Source organism: Microdochium trichocladiopsis (assembly GCF_020744255.1).
Source record: "Microdochium trichocladiopsis strain MPI-CAGE-CH-0230 chromosome Unknown B0I36scaffold_1, whole genome shotgun sequence".
Classification (NCBI taxonomy): domain Eukaryota; kingdom Fungi; phylum Ascomycota; class Sordariomycetes; order Xylariales; family Microdochiaceae; genus Microdochium; species Microdochium trichocladiopsis.
In genome coordinates this window covers 3,985,941-4,004,599 of record NW_025763544.1, presented here as the reverse complement: position 1 = coordinate 4,004,599, position 18,659 = coordinate 3,985,941, and the positions used below count along the sequence as shown (strand labels likewise).

General features: G+C 57.9%; 7 protein-coding genes across 7 annotated transcripts; 4 read left to right on the top strand and 3 right to left on the bottom strand.

The window, feature by feature from the left end:
- Positions 1 to 368: 368 nt before the first annotated feature.
- On the top strand, positions 369 to 1,820 carry B0I36DRAFT_358107 (chalcone and stilbene synthase domain-containing protein; the record flags this gene model as incomplete). Its single annotated transcript, XM_046157904.1, has 2 exons — positions 369 to 499; positions 578 to 1,820. The coding sequence occupies 2 exons, from the start codon at positions 369 to 371 to the stop codon at positions 1,818 to 1,820; spliced, it is 1,374 nt and encodes a 457-aa protein (XP_046018920.1).
- An 871-nt stretch (positions 1,821 to 2,691) lies between these two features.
- Positions 2,692 to 3,695, bottom strand: B0I36DRAFT_311662 (uncharacterized protein). Its single transcript, XM_046152397.1, has one exon. It carries the CDS (start codon positions 3,483 to 3,485, stop codon positions 3,078 to 3,080), a length of 408 nt encoding a protein of 135 aa, XP_046018919.1. The 5' UTR covers positions 3,486 to 3,695; the 3' UTR covers positions 2,692 to 3,077.
- Positions 3,696 to 4,598: 903 nt separating this feature from the next.
- On the top strand, positions 4,599 to 5,785 carry B0I36DRAFT_234412 (uncharacterized protein; the record flags this gene model as incomplete). Its single annotated transcript, XM_046149305.1, has 3 exons — positions 4,599 to 4,716; positions 4,792 to 5,193; positions 5,250 to 5,785. The coding sequence occupies 3 exons, from the start codon at positions 4,599 to 4,601 to the stop codon at positions 5,783 to 5,785; spliced, it is 1,056 nt and encodes a 351-aa protein (XP_046018918.1).
- Positions 5,786 to 6,522: 737 nt separating this feature from the next.
- Positions 6,523 to 8,827, bottom strand: B0I36DRAFT_311657 (uncharacterized protein). Its single transcript, XM_046152396.1, has 3 exons — positions 7,740 to 8,827; positions 6,991 to 7,651; positions 6,523 to 6,842 (listed from the first exon to the last, which is right to left on the bottom strand). The coding sequence occupies exons 1-3, from the start codon at positions 8,619 to 8,621 to the stop codon at positions 6,796 to 6,798; spliced, it is 1,590 nt and encodes a 529-aa protein (XP_046018917.1). The 5' UTR covers positions 8,622 to 8,827; the 3' UTR covers positions 6,523 to 6,795.
- A 1,117-nt stretch (positions 8,828 to 9,944) lies between these two features.
- On the top strand, positions 9,945 to 11,185 carry B0I36DRAFT_311655 (uncharacterized protein). Its single transcript, XM_046152395.1, has one exon. It carries the CDS (start codon positions 10,376 to 10,378, stop codon positions 10,898 to 10,900), a length of 525 nt encoding a protein of 174 aa, XP_046018916.1. The 5' UTR covers positions 9,945 to 10,375; the 3' UTR covers positions 10,901 to 11,185.
- An 829-nt stretch (positions 11,186 to 12,014) lies between these two features.
- B0I36DRAFT_427200 (uncharacterized protein) lies at positions 12,015 to 15,846 on the top strand (the record flags this gene model as incomplete). Its single annotated transcript, XM_046162418.1, has 2 exons — positions 12,015 to 12,631; positions 12,653 to 15,846. The coding sequence occupies 2 exons, from the start codon at positions 12,015 to 12,017 to the stop codon at positions 15,513 to 15,515; spliced, it is 3,480 nt and encodes a 1,159-aa protein (XP_046018915.1). The 3' UTR covers positions 15,516 to 15,846.
- A 120-nt stretch (positions 15,847 to 15,966) lies between these two features.
- B0I36DRAFT_281493 (beta-lactamase superfamily domain-containing protein) lies at positions 15,967 to 17,285 on the bottom strand. Its single transcript, XM_046151488.1, has one exon. It carries the CDS (start codon positions 17,038 to 17,040, stop codon positions 16,090 to 16,092), a length of 951 nt encoding a protein of 316 aa, XP_046018914.1. The 5' UTR covers positions 17,041 to 17,285; the 3' UTR covers positions 15,967 to 16,089.
- Positions 17,286 to 18,659: the final 1,374 nt, after the last annotated feature.

Genomic DNA, 18,659 nt, shown 5'->3' with positions numbered 1-18,659 from the left:
CCACACAGATACGATCGATTTGCCCTGCCATGGTTGATCAGGGCTGTCTCACTGCTCGTGCCGCCGCCATGGACGGTGACGGCAACGTGCATGCCCTGAGGTCCTTGTGCGTCCACATGCTTCGTCGACACAACCTAGAAAACCAAAGAAGCACCACCAAACTCAATTCTTCACATGGCCACGCCTCAAAACTCAACACGCTTCGTGCTAGAGTCCAGAAGCAGGCACGCCCCCTCATTCTTCCTCCCCCTCGAATCTTTTATGGACCAGCTAAGGGCTACTGAGTCTCCTCCCCCCTTAACACACACACGAAGAAATCACTTTCTACTGCAGGACCACGCCTCGTCGCCTTCGGCACAACCACAGACATGGCGCTACCGGCAGAGCTTGGAAACCTCCAGCTCTCGATCCTCGGGCTGGGGGTCCAATATCCGCCCTACTCCCTCACGCCCGACGAGCTGGGCAAGCTTGCGAGGACATACTATCCAGACTCGCCCTCGTAGGTCTTATCACTAAGCCTGGTCCCTTTCACGACGGACGAAGGGTCACGTTGACCAACACAAGTGGCCTCTTCTAGCATGCGCAAAGTCATCGGTATAAACCAGATGACCGGCATCGAGAAGCGCTCGTCGATCGGCACCGCAGAACACCCGCTTGTCAACCAGCCCACCGCCCCGTCAATAGCCCAGCTGCACGAGGTCTTCATGTCCGACGGCGTGCCCCTGGCGGTCGAGGCGGCCCGCAAGGCCCTGGCCGAGGCGAACCTGGGCCCGGCGGACATCACCCATGTCGTGTCGACGACGTGCACAGACAGCGCCAACCCGGGCTTCGACCACTACGTCGCAAAGGAGCTCGGGCTCTCGCACTCGGTCGAAAAGGTCCTCCTGCACGGCATCGGGTGCTCGGGTGGGCTGGCGGTGCTGCGCACGTCGGCGAACCTCGCCCTGGGCCACACGTTCAGGCGGAAGCCGGCGCGTGTCTTGTGCATAGCGCTTGAGGTCAGCACGACGCTGGCGCGCAGCGAGCTGGACAGCATCCACGAGCTCCAGGAGACGAGGATCGGCGCGTGCCTGTTCTCCGACTGCGCCAGCGCCTCGATCTTGAGCAACGGCCTGGGAGGGGACGGAGAAGACCCCGAGCCCGTGTACACACTGCTCGGGTGGCAGCACGAGACCCTCCCAGACTCGCAAGATGACCTGGGGTTCCAGGTCGATCCGCTGGGGTGGAAGGTCGTGCTTACACCGAACGTGCCCAAGCTGGCAATGCAGACTCTCGCCTCGAGCTTTGCCAAGCTCGTAGACAACTCGCCGCAACTGCCACCTGACTATTCCACGCCCGCGGACTTTGACTGGGCCATGCATCCCGGGGGCGCCACGATCCTCACCGGCGCCGAGAAGACCATGGCCATATCCTCCGAGCACATGCGCGCCAGCTATGACGTGTACATGAACCACGGCAACTCGAGTTCGGCCACGATATTCAGCGTCCTCGACCGCTTGCGGCAGAAGGACATGGACGCGGTTGCTCCAGAGGGCAGAGTGCGCGACTTCATCGTGGGCTGCGCGTTTGGCCCCGGCATCACGGTCGAGACCTGCATGCTCAAGCGACACAAGTCGGCGGCGGCACCCAAGCCGGGCGACATCCCCACACCACCAGACACAGACTCCGAAGCAGGCGCGAGCGAGAGTGGCGAGGCGAGTGATTGGATGTCTGACGGGAGAGGGAGCCCCGTGGCGACGACGATGAGCGCGGTGGATCCGTCGTCAAAACCCGACGAGACGTTCATTGAAGAAGCCATATCAGCAGTCGAGCTGGATTAGAGCACAGAGGACACAATAGACTAGGCATGGGGCGCTTTTCGACAATAATACCACTTCAGAAAGCACATCTCAAAATGGGAGACCGATGAAGTAATGCAGCCCTCAGATATCAGGGGTAGAAGGCGTAACCAAGATGCCCAGGAGAATTCCGCTCAGGTCGCCACGTGACTCAGATATGTGCATGCACTGGGACGAAGTTCTTACAATATCCTGAGGACTTCGTCACAAAATTCATGTCAAACATTTGACTTGCCGCCTCGGCGGGAGTCCATACTAGTCGAGCAGGTAACAACAACGTCGAGGTCACGATAAGCGCCACAGAGTGGCCCAACCGTATCCAAGACGCCAGGGCCAGGTTTGTGAGGACTTTCCATGAGCTCGCGTTGGTATTCCTGAGGGCTTTCCCGCGGTGAAGAACAGAATTGCAGCTCTTTTAGATTGTTCGTTGTCATTTCATACTTGCGTGTTTTGTCGTTTGGTGTCTCTCATCGTGTTCTGGCGTGACCAAGCTGAGTAGGACGGCTGGGCGCCACGTTGCGGTAGGTGCGACTGACATCGGTATACTACCGTCCTGCTTCTGCGTTTGCGGAGGGGCTCCTTTGAGCAAGCGGCGGACGCTTGGCCGACGCTCTAGAAAAAGCGAGTGGAAAGAATCAACGCGTATTCGATCCTGGGTGGGCAGCATACATATACTTCAAGCATGCATGAACACGCCACGGGCGCGGCAAGGCATCCGGCATTTTTCGGGCGCTCAGCTCTGCCGGATTTACTTCCGTCGTCTTCGGTTTTACCCAAAGTGGCATTGCGCAGAAACGCGGGAATGGGTCCGCGTGCAAAGGTGAACCAGGATTAAGCCAGGGCCACCCCGAGCATGAAACCAAAGGTGGCGCAAAACCGATGAAACGCCACACGCAACAGGCCGTGTGCCAGGTTTCCTGCCCAATCTGGCAGCGCCGTTGACTGCCCCCATACGAGACCCTGGATAAATGGATATATGTGCTCGGCTTTCGGCATCACGAGAAGGGACCAAATAGCGTGTGGGAATTTTCTGGGAGATTGGATGGCCTTGGGTGATCCGCTGGGTCAATGTCCCGTCGCCCCGTCGGATTGAGCGGTGATGCTACGCTGCTAATTATGGCGGAGATGGGCTTATAAAGCGGATATTCCGATGCAAAGCAAGCCATCATCAGGGAATAATGCCGCGCCTACCTACTTGATCAGAGTCGTGGATCAGTTATGTCTGTGCTTAATATCCGTTTATGAGCGCTGCCATGCATCGCTAGCTTGTGATGGTGGTGGTGCCACGCCGCGTGGCCAAGAGCTTAGGCCCGGGCTGTTTCCTGTCAGGGCGGGATGCGGCATAATACGAGATGGTGCTTCGAGAAGGCAGACCATGACGCGACAGTGTTTGCCAAGTGTTGCAAGGCGGCGCATGACAGGCTGACTGAACGAAAAGCCCCTGACGACGAGCGTGTTTTGTTCTGTGTTGGTGTGTGATGCTGTCGCAAGGGGGTGTCCAGGGGTGGCTGTTGGCTCCAGCCAAGGATTGACCACAGGGGTTCGTCCAGTCTGCCCTCCCCGAGTCAACGACCAAAGGCGTCTGCGCGGGAATGCGCGAGCAGCAGGAGTCATGATGATGGCAAAGCCGGCACGCCAAGGCACCATGCACGAGGCAAGCAACTGCCAAGATCGGGAGCTGCCGAATGGCGTCGTCGAAGGGTTTCGCACCCCTTTCTGTCCAACCAAGAAAGAGATATCGACTGCGGGTTTGGGATTCTTTGGCTTGATCCAAGCACTGCTCGACCTCGTCGGAACAAAAGTTTGGCACAGGGCTCTGCAGACTTGGGGTGATCCGAAAGAGCCGACACGCGTCGGGCGGCAGCCAAAGTCTAACGTCGATGAAGGCGGAGCCTAAAATAAGCATATGTGAGCCACCAGATGTTTAGCCTCATGTCGAGCATGAGGATCGGCCAGACGGGCGCGTGCTGGCGCAGAAGGGCGAGGCGAGGACGGGCAGGCGAAACAGGGCATGGCGCGAGGCGCGGCGGGCGGTGGGCACAGGATGGGACGATGGTGGGCCAAACAATCTCCATCTGGCCCGTTTCGAGCGAGAAGGCCCAGGGGTCCCAGACATTGCTCGGTGCGCAAGTGGATGCAGCCGTTTCACCCATCGTGTGGCCCCTGGTTGGTGGTTTGGATTGTCCTGTGCAGCGACAGCACTTGAGCAGGCACTTGCAAGGCCCTTATCCTGGCTGACATAATCCTGCCTGCCCTCTGGCGAATCGGAGGATTCCGTCTGCTGCTACACCGGGGGGGGGGCCCTGCCTGCCTGCAAACGGCTCTCCCCGTCCACCACCTAGCACTTGCACCAACAACGTCCATCCATTGTCGTGTTCTCCACCAACCTCATCCCATGGCCAGCTTCGTCTCTCGCCAAGACTCTGTCGCCCTCTGCTGAGCCCACCCGCTTGCGACAGATGCTGTTCGAGGTTGCCGTGTCCACTCCACGATGCCACCCTGCTGCCCATCTGCACGCCGCCGCTCTCCACCATGACGATGGACGATGCCCACCCGGCCGCCGTTATAAAGACAATCCGCCATACGCTGTGCCCTTTGCCAATGTTGTCCTCCTCCTCATCCATCTCGGTCGTGCCTCTGTGAAGCCTCTTTCCTTTCTCGTCCTCCCTCCTTCGTTTCCACTTCAGTGCTGGTCACTTTCCTTTCTTGTACGCCTTGCCAAGTTGCCCCCCTTTTTCTTGCACGCCAGCCGTCGCCAACATGCCTTCTTTCGCCTCCCTCCTTTCCACCGCCGCCCTCGTGGCCCTCGCCCAGGCCCACGGCGTCCTTCTCAATGCCCAAGGTGATGCCGGCTCGCCTGCCTCGATCGGCTTCCAGGGTGAGTCCAGAACCACACCATCACATATTGGCGAGAAGCCCTTTACTGACTGACAACCTCTTCTGCGCCATATAGTCAGCTTGGACATTGCCCGGAACTGCACTTCCATCAACCCCTGCCAGCAGGACACCACCATCATCCGCGACCAGGAGATCAAGAACAACGTTGTCAACGAGTGCGGCCGCACCGAGCTGACCGGCAACATCGACATTGGCGAGAACACCGAGAACGCCCTTGCCGCCAAGCAGGTCACCCAGGTCAAGGCCGGCTCCAAGGTCCAGGTCACCATCCACCAGGTCAACGCCGATGGCGCCGGTCCCTATGCCTGCGACCTCATCGAGGCTGGCAACAACGGTGTCATCAGCCAGAACCTGACCGTCCTCGACAACGTCCCTGGCGTCAACGGCTTCTCCCAGGCCCGCACCCAGGATTTCAACATCACCGTCGTGATGCCTGACAAGTTCAACTGCGTTGGCTGTAAGTCATCTTGCATCTGCATGAACGAAGAAACCCCTGGCTGACATCCTCCCTAGCCTCTGCCGGCAACGTCTGCACTGTCCGCTGCCGCAACAACGCTCAGGCCGGTCCCTTTGGTGGCTGCTTCCCCGTCCAGCAGACCGACAACACCCCGTCTGCCAACACTGCTGCCACCGTCGACACTGCCATTGGTGTTGAGGCCGTTGCTAAGCAGGTTGCTGACGACCAGGCTGACTTCGAGGCTGCCGTCGCTGCCAACGTTGTTGCTGGTAGCAAGGAGGGCCTTGCCAACCTCAAGAAGGTCGAGGACATCCTCAACGCCAAGACCTCCACCCTCGTCAGCCTGGCTGCTCCCGTCCAGACCCTGAGCGTCCAGCTCGGCGGCAACGCCGCCACTGTTATTGCTAGCGCTACTTCTGCCGCTGCTGCCCAGCCTACTCGTGCCGCTGGTGGCAACGGCCAGGGCAACGGCCAAGGACGTGGCCAGGGTCGCGGTGGCCAGAACAACGGCCAGGGCAACGGCCGCAACAACGCCCGTGGCTTCAGCCAGCGCCGCCGTGTCGCCGACGCCGAGCTCCGTGGCGCGTACTAAGTGCACACCCATGGGTTTGATTCAACTGTACGAGGGGCGGGCAGCACTAGGACGAGTAACGTGGATGGTGTGTGCGTCTAGAGATTCTCACGGAGGTTATGGGATCCCATGTTGCAAATACTCGATTTTTCCCGCATTGTGGATGAGAGCCTTCAGATCTGCGGCTTTGGGGGTCATTTCTGGCTCCTTAGTTTCAGTCTGAGGTGCATCGCGACGAGTTTTTTTTGGCAGCAAGATTTTAGATAATTTGTTCAAGCATGGCAATGGCGTGTAAGGCACACTGATTTTGTAATTTCTCCCCATCTACTGCTCGATCTGCTGCCGTGATTATAAAGTTGAAGTTGCTGCGCAAGAAACGAAAGCGGTTTTCTCTTCAGTATGAAACGACTTTGACACAAACTGTAGGGTCTGTGACAAGTGGCGACCCACCTACACAGGACACACTCTGTCCACATAGCACGAACAAGAAACCTTTATGGGCCTGTCTCGCGGGGTGACAGTCCGGGATGGACAGGTTTGCAAACAAGTAAGTACCTTGCTTTTTGTTTCTGGATATTTTGGCTTGACTCGCCAGCTCAAGGGTCAACTCGTTTGTATCCTTTTAGGGGAATAACCAGATGGAATCATCCAGATCTGTCTGGGTCGCTGTCACTCCAAGCCGAATTAGACTATGTCCTGCAAAGGCGGATCTTAACAAACAAGTGTCCGCATCAAAGATATCACAAATCAGAAAGAGGGCAAGTGGTTGGTTGGTTGCATTTTTGAGTTTATTTGTGGTCATAATGTCGTTAATAAAATGTAGCCATCCCGCTGGTTTTCACCCACACAAATATGTATATATGTATCCGAATCCGAGAGAGAAAAGAAAGTGCCACTGTGTAGTAAGCAGCAACACTCAACGTGTGTGTGAAAAAAGCAGCCTTCGGCAATAAACTGCACGCCCGTCCCATATCCAGCAAAATTATCTCTTCCAAAAAACGCCAATACAGCCGCCGTGTAATTGGTGCAAACTAGGTCAGGGTAGCGAGCATAGCGCGCATGAGTCCAGGTGGAGGACCTGCTCGTTTGTGGAAAACAAAATGTTAGCATTTTCTGCTGCCGTTGCTGACAAAGTTTTGGGAATGGGAGGGGGACTTCGCAACGAGGGCGAATAAGAAGCGCGCACCTTCATCTGCGGTTCTTGGGCACGCTGATGGACATCCTACCTTTCTTGTCCTTCTCGATGCGCACTCCGCGCCGCGGCTCCTCGACCTTGACGACCTCCTCCTCGTACAGCACCAGCTCGCCCGTGGGCAGCCGCTCGGCGCGGACCACGTCGCGGCCGTAGCTCTGACTGTGGCTGCGGTGCCGGCCGTGGTGGTGGTGATGGTGGTGGTGGTCCGAGCGCATGAGGTCGCGCTCCGCCTCGAGCCTGGCAATCTCGTACTTGATCTCCCGGTCGGTCCGGCGGCGGTCCCCGACGATGGCAACCTGGCCGTAGTCGTAGCCGTAGTCGGGCTCGGCGCCGTCGATGATGAGCGGCGTCCGGCTCGTCGTGGACGTCGAGTAGCTCCTGGACGTCCGGGCCGGCGAGACCTCGCGCACAATCTTGGTCTCCCTGAACACCTCCTCTGAGACGGAGGAGGCAGGAGCCGGTGCCGCCGGGACAACGACTGGCGCTGCCACGACGGGAGCTGCCACGACTGGCGCGGCCGGTGGCGGGGGAGGAATGGTAAAAATCTCCTCCTTGCGCTCCTCGACGACGTGGCCGGCGACAGAGCGGGCAGCAATGACCTCGTGCTCGGACTTTTTGTAGTCCTCGCTGAGCTTGAGCAGGTCATCAATGTTTTGTTGGCCGAGGGCCTTCTGGACGATGATTGTGCCGCCCTGCAGACATTATGTTTTTGTTTAGCTTTGGGGTGCCTAAAAAGAGACGCAACATTGTGCGTCTTAAAAAAAGAAAACCTGCTCATACCTCCTCAGTGTAAGGATATCCGAGATCGATAATGGCCCGCTTCGACACGAGGCGCGCGGGGATCCTGGTCTTGCCCTTCTTCGGATATTCGCTCTTGACAGTGACGGTCGTGCCGCCGCTGGTGCTGGAGCTGCTGCTGGAGCTGCTGGATGTGGTCGATGTCCGGGAGCTGCTCCGCGCGCTGCTCTTGTGCGACCGGGCCGTCCGGCGGCTCGTCCGGGAGCCGCTGCGGTCCCGTCTGCGGGTGGAGCGGACAATCTCTCTCTCCGTTACCCGCTCCGGGTAAGGGTGGTACTCATCGTTGCCGTACCGGTCGGGCTCCTGGATCTTGATCTCCTCGTAGTCACGCTCGGCATACGTCCGCGGGGGCGGCAGGGCGCGCGATCTGGGGAGAGGAATGGGCTGGTATGGGTCTGGGCGGTACTCGGGGCGGACATCCCCACGGCGCGCTGGAGGGCCGTACTCCTCTCTCTCCCTCTCGAAGAAGCGAGGGACCGGCTTGCGGTCGTACGTGTCAAGAGAGGACTGGCGGCGGATCATGCGGGTCGGCCTGCGCGGAGGCGAAGGGCCGCGCTGCTCTCTCTCAGGCATGCGCTCAAAGTCCGGAGAGCGGCGGCGGCGGGGCGGGCCGTCGTCCTCGTAGTAGCGGCGGTCGCGCACGGGGTAGTCGTCCTCCCACGGCCGGGGAGGTGGAGGTCCAGGGGGCCCGCGAGACTGGAAGCGGACGCCGTCGGGAGACTCTTGCCGCCGGCGGTCGCGGTCCCAGTATGGCATAGGGCCTCTGCTCTGCTGGCGGCGGTCACGGTCCCTCTCGGAGGCGAAGCGGTCGCGGTCCCAACGCTCGCCGTAGGCGAGGTCGTTGTCGCTTGATCTGTAGGCCATGACGGCTAGAGGAGTGGTCGACGTGTGCTGGGTGTGTCGAGTGAGATGGTGTGTGGATGAGCTCGAACAGGGCTGGTTGGAGGGTTCGGAACGAGCTCCTGGGAGGAGAGTTCGGGTCGTCGAACTTGGGATGCAAAAGGTGTGATGCGGCACAATCGAGATCAGCAGGAAGGAGGAGAAAGCCGGTAGTTGAAGACAATGGAGGGAGCGAGGAAACGTGGTGGGGGGGCCAGCAGCTTGGCTGATGACGACACCGGTAGGAGGGGGGATAATGCTAGCGAAACGCCAGCACGGCTGGATGGAGGCAGTCGTCGCAGCGAAACGGGGCGGCGACAGGGATGGGCTCTGGTGCTAGACAGCAGTCGCCGCAGCCAGGAGGGTCCGTTTTGGCAAATGGCGTGTCCGTACTGGCTCCGTCCAGGGTCAGGCCTGTTCCCGGTTTTTGGCCTTTTCTTCTTTTCCCAGCCCCGGTCACAGGGCATTCTGGCCACGGCTTCGGCTAGGCAGATGGAAGCCTTTGCGGTGTGCACGGTGGGAGGGGCACGCGACGTGATGCTGGCAGGTGTGTGCCAGTCGTTACCCTTCGTATTATGCGTTGTGCGTGCGTGCGGTCCTGCCCGTCGGGTTGTTGTCTTCTGCTGGCGGTCAAAGGAAGGCTGCTGCGACAGAGAGGAGCATCTGTGGCAGTCTTTTTAGTTCTTTTCGTCAAGAGCCCTCACGGGAGCCAGAACACCATCATGATCGCGGCATCATCGTCAAGACGTCAACTTTATATATCGCGCCGACCGGGCCGCATGGCATCCGCTCCGGCGCTCGGCAACAGGCAGAATCCCAGCCCGACGAAGCCCAATTTGCCATCATTGCCCCTGATCTCCATGTTCGGGCCAGGAACCGACATCCACCAAAGATGGCTCAAAGAGGAAGCCATCGCGGCCATCGCGCCCGACTGTGGACGGCGGGCACACAAGAGCTCAGGAGCCAGCCCGCACCTGTAACAGCAAAGATGGTGGCAGAACCCTGTGCCCGGCGCCCGTCTCGCCATGGACGCCCTGGCCGGCGGCTGCCTCGAGCAGAACCTGAGCAATCCGGGGTATCCTGGTCTGCTGCGATTGGGCATCTTTCGGGTGCCGACGTGGCCGCCAGGATCATTTACTAGCCCCGACGCTAACTTCACAACGGCCTGGACAATGGCCAGATGTCTGGCGGCGTGGCCCAGGTGGTGTCATGTGGGATGAGGTCACACCTGCATTTGTTCTCTTGTTCGAGGGTGGGGGGCTGAGACCCCCCTTCCCACCACATCACACTGCCTGTTCATGTGCTGGGCAGGGCATCAAACCTGAGATGGCCCACGACCTTTGTCGGCCCTCAATAATTCCCATACATGGGTGCGCAGGCGATTTGGCACCCAGGGGACTGTTGCTGATCCACGAGAGCTGGCCTACACTTTCCACACCACAAGGACAATCACCACCGCGCGGTCTTGACACATTTTGGTTTGGCGTTGCCTCCGTCTCCAGCACCACCAGCCCTTTCAGAGGTGTGACGTCAGTGCAGTGAGATGGCTCGAGCCCGTGCTGGCTGCGGGCGGGCTCCGTGGCTTGACGCTGTCTCTTGACGGGCTGAGTCCCTCAGCAAGGGTCCTTGTCGGCCATCAAATTTTCCTCAACACCTGGTCCTTGCTCCGTGGTTCCGGCCCACACTTGCTCCCCGATCCTGAGAGCCATTGTCAAAACGCCGTGAATCGATTGAATCAAATGTTGTGCACCTCGATCAGCGAGGTGTTCTATCTGTCCAGGCCTCTTATCGCCCTCGCTGCAGCTTACTTTGTTGTACCGCGCCCAATCCAGCCCAACTCCAAAGGACGTGGCTGGCCTTTCTCTATGATGCAACAATGCCGTGCAACAAGACCGACTGATTTCTGCCCATCAAACAGGACAGTGAGCATTTCCACACGCACTTCTTGCAGCAGCAGTGAAGCTTCGCAGAGGAATTCTGTGGGCCTAGCATCGTCCCATATATTTCGCTCGGCGGCTAGTCGAAAGCTAGGGCCAACCTTGGTCATTGTGTGCCTGGATCTAGAGCCAGCCCAGCCCTCTCATTCAGGAACGGGCATCTGGGCACTAGGATGCGCTTGTTGGCATGCGAAAGTGAGGCGGCCCCAGTGCGGAGTCCCCATGAGGGCCGGTCCTTGCACGAGCGACCGTCCTATTGATGGACAGGAGCCGAGTGCTCGTGCTCGGTGGTCATGGTCTCGTCATAGCCTTCTGGCCCGGGCTTAGGGAGGGGGGGTTTCCGGCGTGTTGCTGCGGCTGATTGCGGGAACAACGGCGTTTGCATGGCAAGTGCCTCGCGAGCCCGGTACGTGTCTTGAGTTGCTATTAAGGTTGCCGAGTGCCTGCAGGAACACTTCGTCGTCAGTTTCACGCAATGCGCCTTTGACGAAAACGGAAGGGGCGTTTCGCGACCTGTTACTCAGATCTTCACCTGCGCAATATCGATGACTCCCCCGGCATGCCGATGCCGTCGTCGAAGATACAATATTACCATATGCGTTCCTTGTTGCATGTTGCGAGTTGTGCCGCTCTTCCCAATGCGCATCGGGGCTATCTTACGGTGCGGTCATGTCGTGGGACCCCCTCTTGGATCTCTGGCGACGCTCGGAAAGTCGTTCACGCCTGTATCTGAATGATGGCTCTCGCCTTCGGTGGCGGTCTCATCTTGTCTTTACTACTGCAGCAGGTGTTGGGGTTGTCCGTATTCAAGGCGGGTTCTAATTGTCGTCATAGTGTCGTGCACTACGTCGCGTTGGGGCACTATAGCTGTTTTGGCGTCGTTGGCACATGGTGCACGACGACCTGGATGACATTTTCTTACGCCGTCAATGAGGGCATTGGAAAAAGTCTATTGCTGCCAAATCAATGAGAAGAGCACGTGCTACATGGGAGAACTGCTTAAGACGCAGTCCGGTGAATGCTGCTGGAGCCGGGAATTTTATTAAAAGCCCCCATTGTGAACACGCCTCAACGAGTTTCCCAGGTTGCCACGAGGCGTTGCCCTGGTGCCGGTCCTCGCGCAACGCGTCCAGTCAAGGCACGTACAAAACTCCCCTCGTCTCTCGAGCAACCCCTCTTTTCACCTTTACAAACTCACATTCTCATCATGTCTGCCTGAAGCGAAAAACTCGTCCCTTCACCGCAGACTTGAGAATGTCCATAGCCTCGTCAATCTTGCGGTTCTCTAGCATTGCACGAACCATTCATTCCTCTCATTCGCACTTTGCCGTCGCAACTTACCCCTCAAGCTCACATCACGAGCATCCTCACGAGTGAAAAACTCGTCGTTCAGGCAGCCTCGTAGAAGGTCTAGAGACGACCACGCTTCACTCGCGTCGTCATGGCCGATAAAGGCAAAGGCAAGGAAAAGGAAGTCGCCGTAACAGACGACAACCTCGTCCGTGAGGCAAGTGACTGTCTCTTGTCCAGTGACCTTCCTGAGGGTGAGGCACAGGATTTTACCCAAGGTCTACAACCCATCCCCCCAACCTCAGGAGCCAGTGTTGAAGCCCAACATGCAGGAGAATCTGATGGCTTTGACGAGTCGGATGCCTCTTCCAATAGCGAGCTTCCTGGAGACGCCTACAGCTCTACTGATAATCTCACAATCGCGGTTCCCCTTGGCCCTTCTCACAGCTCTCGTCCCACGGTGCCACGGGACTACATTCCCACTAGCACTACCAGCACCCCCCAGTCTCGCTCTATGATCTACGACAGCGAGCTCGAGGATGAGCGTAACAGGCTTGAGGATAGATACGGCCAGCCTCGCAACCAGGCCGGCACTTTTTTTCAGTACTGCCGCGCCATTCGACACCATGTCCGCACCACCATGGAATCCCTGGGTGACACTCTCGGCATCTTCAGTCAGGCGCAACTTGCTGCTAGAGCAGCACGCGAGGAACAACGCCGAAGCCTCTATGATATCCCTACTCACTACCGGGACCTGAAGCAAATCATGTCGTCGCCCTAGGAGGCCAGCCGACATGGTCGTGCCGTCAACCCTAACAATCACGACCAACCTCGTGGCAACAATGGCGATAATCCTGGAGGCGGCAGAGACGCCTTGAGCCAAGGCAGCAATGAAGGAGGTCCCAGAAGCTATAGAAATGCCCCATCGCGCTATAGGGAGATCCCTGGCCGGTACAACGGTCCTTCTCCATATCTCAACTTACGCCAAGCCGGCTATGGTGGCAATGCCTTCGCCAGAAACAACAGCAATTCAGCGCAGACTGGCAGTCGTGTTTCTCCTGTGACGGGACAGCGTCCCAGTGGCCCGCATCAGTCCACTACTACTGCCACAAGCAATGCCCCTATCAGAAGCTTCAACTCCGCTCAGAATGGTAGCTTCGGTCGCAGCATCGCTGGCCCGCGTCCTACTGGTCTGCGTCTCGCCGCCCCTCGTCCTGCTGGACCAGCCCGGACCAACGCCATTGACCATGCCCCCATCAATCCCACCCAGAACAGCAGTTTTGGTTTCGGCATTACTGGACCGCGTTCCACTGACCCCCGTCAGCCTTACTTCGGTAGCATCAACGCTATTGTCAACAACGATTACAGCTCGGCTCAGAGCAGCCGCGTGGGCCCCAGCATCACGGCGCCGCGTCCGCAGCAGAATCAGCCTCTCGAAAACAGAGATGGCGCGCCTTCTTCTGCCCCCAGCGGCCATGGTGCACGGCACACAACATCCTGGTGCCAAACCCCTCAGGACATGGGTGGTAGCAATCTCGCCGGCCCCACGAATGGAGGCTCTTTCTTGAGCATCCAGACCCATGTGCCCGCCAGCAACCACGTCAGTGACGGCGGCTATTACGATCTCGGAGGAACTGGTGCTGGTGATTCGCTTGCCCAAAGCCCATCGGCGAGCAACGACGGTGGTGACGGTGGCTCTTTCGATCAGGGCTATCAAGTTCCCGCTCCCGCTCCCGCTTCCGTCAGACCCGGTCATGGTAATTTGCCTCCATTCACCCCCCAGGCGAGCAACAACGGCAATGACAACGGCCGTCACGATCTCGAGGAATCTGGTCCTGACGACTGTGGTCTCCGCCAATCCCTGGAGAGTGACGACGGCGGTCATGGCGGCTATTACGATCAGGGCTATCAAGGTCCCAAACCACCTGATGATGATGATCAAGGTCCCGCAGGACCTGGTCATGATGATCTGCCTTCATGGGACCCCCAGGCGGCCAACAGCGGCGGCGAAAATGAGCGCCCTCACCGGTTTGCTCACCGTCTGACTATGGCGGATAGTAATGTTGGTGCTAGCGGCTCTGGTAGCAGCGTCACTGGCCCTCGACCAACTGGTTCTTCGCAGGACCACAATCCGATTGTCGGCGCTGGCCCCCTGGGAAGAGTCTTTGGCCCCCAGCCTCCTGAATCTATTGTTGGTGGTTCCGACCTCAGCGACGGTCCGCGTACACCTCCTGGCCCTTTGTCACGTCGCAATGGCAATGTGTCCACCGGATTCTATGGCCCCTCCAACGATTACGACAGTGACAATTCCGATGATGGCAGCCAGGACAATGGTGACTACGATGAGGTAGGTAGCCGGGACATTGCCCGTGACCTGTACCGAATACGACCCTGGGAGAGAGAGAGCAGTCCTAGTCCTCCACCTGTCCCGCAGCACGACTTTGCCACGCCCCCTTCGGCTGGTTCCATCGGACCAAGTCAGCAGCTCCCTGGTATTGATGAGTACATGATTGGCAATACCGGCGGCGAGGCGTATGAGATGACTACCTTCCACACCAGCAGTGGCTCTGCCCAGGGAGGTGGCAGCGTCAGTGCGGCGGCACAGAATGCACCTGGCCGTTTGCCATTTCCGCAGACCACCATTGGCGTGAATCGCTCGAGACAGAGCGAGCTCGCAGCTCGACGTACGAGCGTTCAAACCGAGTCGGTCTCTTCCAGCGGTGACTTCCCTGCGGGTAGCACCGGCCACAGCATCCCGTTGCCTGTGCTCAACAACGTCCAGCCCAGCAACTTCGTCGTCGAGAACAGCAATGTCGTTGAAAACAGCATCGACACCGCTGAGAACCCAGGCACTGACAGCCAAGGCGACATCGCGAACGGCAATACCGCCGCAGCGGCATCCGCTGCAACCATCGCCGCACAGGTCCACGTTGGCGACGACAGCGACTCAGCCAGCCAGCACACTGCTACACCCACCAACAACGCATCGGCTGGCCAGCTCCCAAGCCCAGACACAGATGTCGTCGAGGGCGACATTACCACGCGCATATCTCGCAGCTTCAGCTTCTCAAACAGCCAGAGCAGCGCCGTTAATCCCGCCACTCAGAGCAACATGATCGCCCGCAGCGCTTCACACAGCCAGCTTCCCCTGCCCAGCATGGATGATGCCAATGACGACGTGACGAACAACGGTATCCTGGCGAATCCTGGCCGCGAGAGCGACGGCGACGGCAACGCCGACTACTATTACAACGACTTGGACGTGAACAATGCCAGCTTCACCAACGATTCTGGCTGGGCTCACGCCGACCACGCCTGGCCTTTTTTCGGCAGCCAGTACCACAGAGATGCAGACACGATCGACTCGCAGTTCGAGTACGGCGCGGATCTTTGGGACTCGACCCACGACGGCTTCGAGCGCCGCTACAGAGAGGGCCGCCTGTGGAGCCAGAACAAGCCTCCCACCCTAAACAAGACTGCCGGCCGAAGAGTGGAGTGGCCGGTCTTGCACGTCTTGGAGCTCATCCGTGAAGAACAGGAGGAGAATGAGCCCCAGGAGTCCGAGGCGACCCGGGACTCCCGAGAGCAGTTTGTCTTGAAGCTCTGGATTGTCAAGAAGAAGAAGCAGGAGAATGGCGACAAGCGCCGTTAAGCTTGGAGGATCGTGTCTGAGCGGCCTTTCTCTGGCATTCTTGTGGGGGGGATACTATTTCGCCAGCTTTGGAGAGCTTCAGAACTTTGAGAAAATCTGGTTTGCCATAATTGCAAGCTGCTGGTTCGTTGAACAAATAGTTGGCATCTCTGGAAAGCTTAGGTGATGATCTTCAGCATTGGCGCCGTTATTCTTGGCAAAGACGCAGCGAGATAGGAGTGATGTTGGACATGGTGGCTTTTGGTGAAAACTGTAGGACAACACTTGGCCTGTTTGGAGATAAACAACGATGGGATCACCTCAGATAGGTTCACAAAAGATCCACACAGAACCCTAAGGATACGCACAATCATTGTGATGTGAATGGTGAACAATCAGCACGTCAGAGCTTGGTAGTTTGTATGCACAGCAGGGGTTTTCCTGCCGCATTTGTGGACTCCTTTTCAAGCTTGCATTAGTGAACAATGTACAGTGAGAGCGATGATATATTACGTTTCGATCCGGCTCGAGACATGTGATAGCAGGAACGCCGAGTGCCAGTGGTTCTCTGTTCCTGTACTCCCGGCCTGCTCGTTCATATGACCCGTCTCGCCTCTCCACCTCCAGGCAGCCAGCAAACCCGTCCTGCCACGCCCTCGTCCTCGAGATCCTTGACCAGGCTCTCCTTGGACTGCGTGTAGTGAAGCCACCCTTCATAGTGCACCGGCACGAGCACACTGACCTCCAAGTCCTTGCACAGCTGTGCCGCCTGCTTCCCGTCCATTGTGGTCTGCAGTTTGCCAGGCTCACTCTCGGTGGCAGGGTCGACATCGACAGTGCTGGGTGCGGTTGTCGGCTGAGACGCGGCTGGCAGCGGCGGCGGCCAGTCAATCATGACGCCGCCCAGGTTGACAATGGCCACCAAGATATTGTACTTGTCCTTCAGCTGGCGGTGCGCTTCGGGTAGATACAATGTATCCCCCGAGAACCAGACCGCGTGAGGCCGTCCTTGCTCATCTTCGCCAAAGTCTGACGTGGTAATAACAAAGCCCGTCACTTCGCCTCCAGGGAGGTGCTCGCATGGCGTCCCCGTGATGGTAAACTCGCTGCCGCCGATCGAGGCTGTTACGCTTTCCCAGGGCCTGAGACCCCACAATCCGCCGCGGTCTCTGCCTTGGCCGATTACCGCAGCCCCATCAGGCGTGGTGAACACTTGTCGGCCGTGGAGGAGTTGCCTGCTGGGAGCGTCGATATGGTCGGGGTGGTCTTCGTGGCTGAGCAGGACGGCGTCGATGGGCGGAAGATTGGAGAGCGAAAGGGCAGGGTCGATTTGCACGACCAGTGAGAAGTCAGCAGTTACTGGGAAGGCTGTGCCGGCCGGGGAGAAGATGGGATCGGTGAGGAAGGTTGTCTTGTTGCCATTCTTGGCGCCATTCTTGGCAGTGATGGTGATGAGGGTAGTGGCACTGCCGATGTGCGTGATCGCGAGGGAGGCTTTGAATGACGAGGGAGGTGTGATGGCCCATGAAGAAGCGGACTTGTCCATATTGGTGCTTGTGGTGATGAATGAACAATTCAATGGCTCTGGGTATCAAGCTTATCAGCTTGTGTTGATCCTGATTGCGATAGTTTACGATGTCTGAACATCTGAGCTATGCAGTCCTCGAACTGCGCCAATATATACTGACATAGCCGCTGTTCTGGTCAGGATTGCAGACACGCGACCAGCTACAATGTCATATTCCGCGACGGCCGTAGAACCATTAAAGCCGCATGATTTCTAAACCTCCGAGATTCAAGTGCCGAAGGCTGCGTGACCCTGACTAAATGACGTCTCTTCTCCCATGGCTCACCAAAACTCCCGACTCCACCCCCTGCCGCATTATGTCAGCTCCGCTGCAGTTCGGGGGAAGCATTTCCAAGCTGACGAGAGCCAACACTGAGTCATCAGCACGGTCCGCTGCAGCACGGAGAAGTTTATACTGCAGTAACAGTCTTCACTGGGCTTTCAATCCTATAACTTGATGACGTCTCTACCACGCACAGTGAGCACATGGAGTTTCACTGTCGCGAAGGCAAATCGAGTAAATGTCACAATGACACCGGCTTTGATGTAACAGATCAAAGTACTGGTATAACCCTGCGGATAAAATTCATCAGAAGACATCGATGGGATGCACCTTCTCACGCTGGATTCGCTTGACAGCGCCATTTCCTCAGACGACGAAGAAGGAAGTGTTCCTCGGCAGTTCTCTGCGTGAGTATAAAAACGTCTCGGGCGGGACAAGTCGGAACATTAGTCAGCTACTTGACCTGTTTGGCTCGAGCACAGCGGACCTATGATCAAGTATTTCGTGCGCCTCGTATTGGGGGGCGCGACGTGGTAGCAAGCAGTAGAGTCTCCAGGGAGTCCTCCTCGGTGAGTACTGTAGTCTTGTCCAAAAGGTGCTCCACCTCTGTTCTGTACGTGTTGCTGTCCTGGCAGTGTAGACCTAATGAAGTGACGCTAGCTGGTTGTCGCTGTGACTCAACAAGTGCCGGCTTGCGTGGCGGGTTTGGAGCGTATAATAAGGCTATGCGAGACACATGCTCCATGCAGATGGACTCGCATCAACAAGATTCGATAGTAGTTCCGTCTGACGCAAGTGCCCACAAGGTGCAGAGGTCGGTGTCGCAGTCTGTTGCTGAGCATGCTGCCCATGAAGATCACTGTTGTCAGGCAATTGCTTAAAACCAAGGTGTCATTGAAAGGGAGCCAACAGCCAATAGCCCTGTCTACAGATAGGGTATTCGCGTTCCGTTGTCGTCATTCAGCCTCCCCTGGGGATTAGTATGATCGGGTTGGTGCCTCCATTGCGTCGGGTCCAACTTACGCAACCACGACGCGTGTGACGCATGGAACAAGATGCCGACCATGCAACTCCTTCTGTGCTCGTGCAGGAGCCGCGTAGACCAGCCCAGGCATCAACAAAGAGACGAATGGCAGCAGAGCCGCATTCACGCGAAAGGGGTCCAGATCTGATTGCCGGCAAGGCATCCACTCTGGGCGGCGTCGGAGCTAGAGATAAGCTTGCTTGCTGGTGCCTTGGCCGGCGTGCCCAAACGAGCCCAAACCCCTGCCCTTTCCATTCCGACCTTTCCAGTCCGAACTCCGCTGCTCCAGTC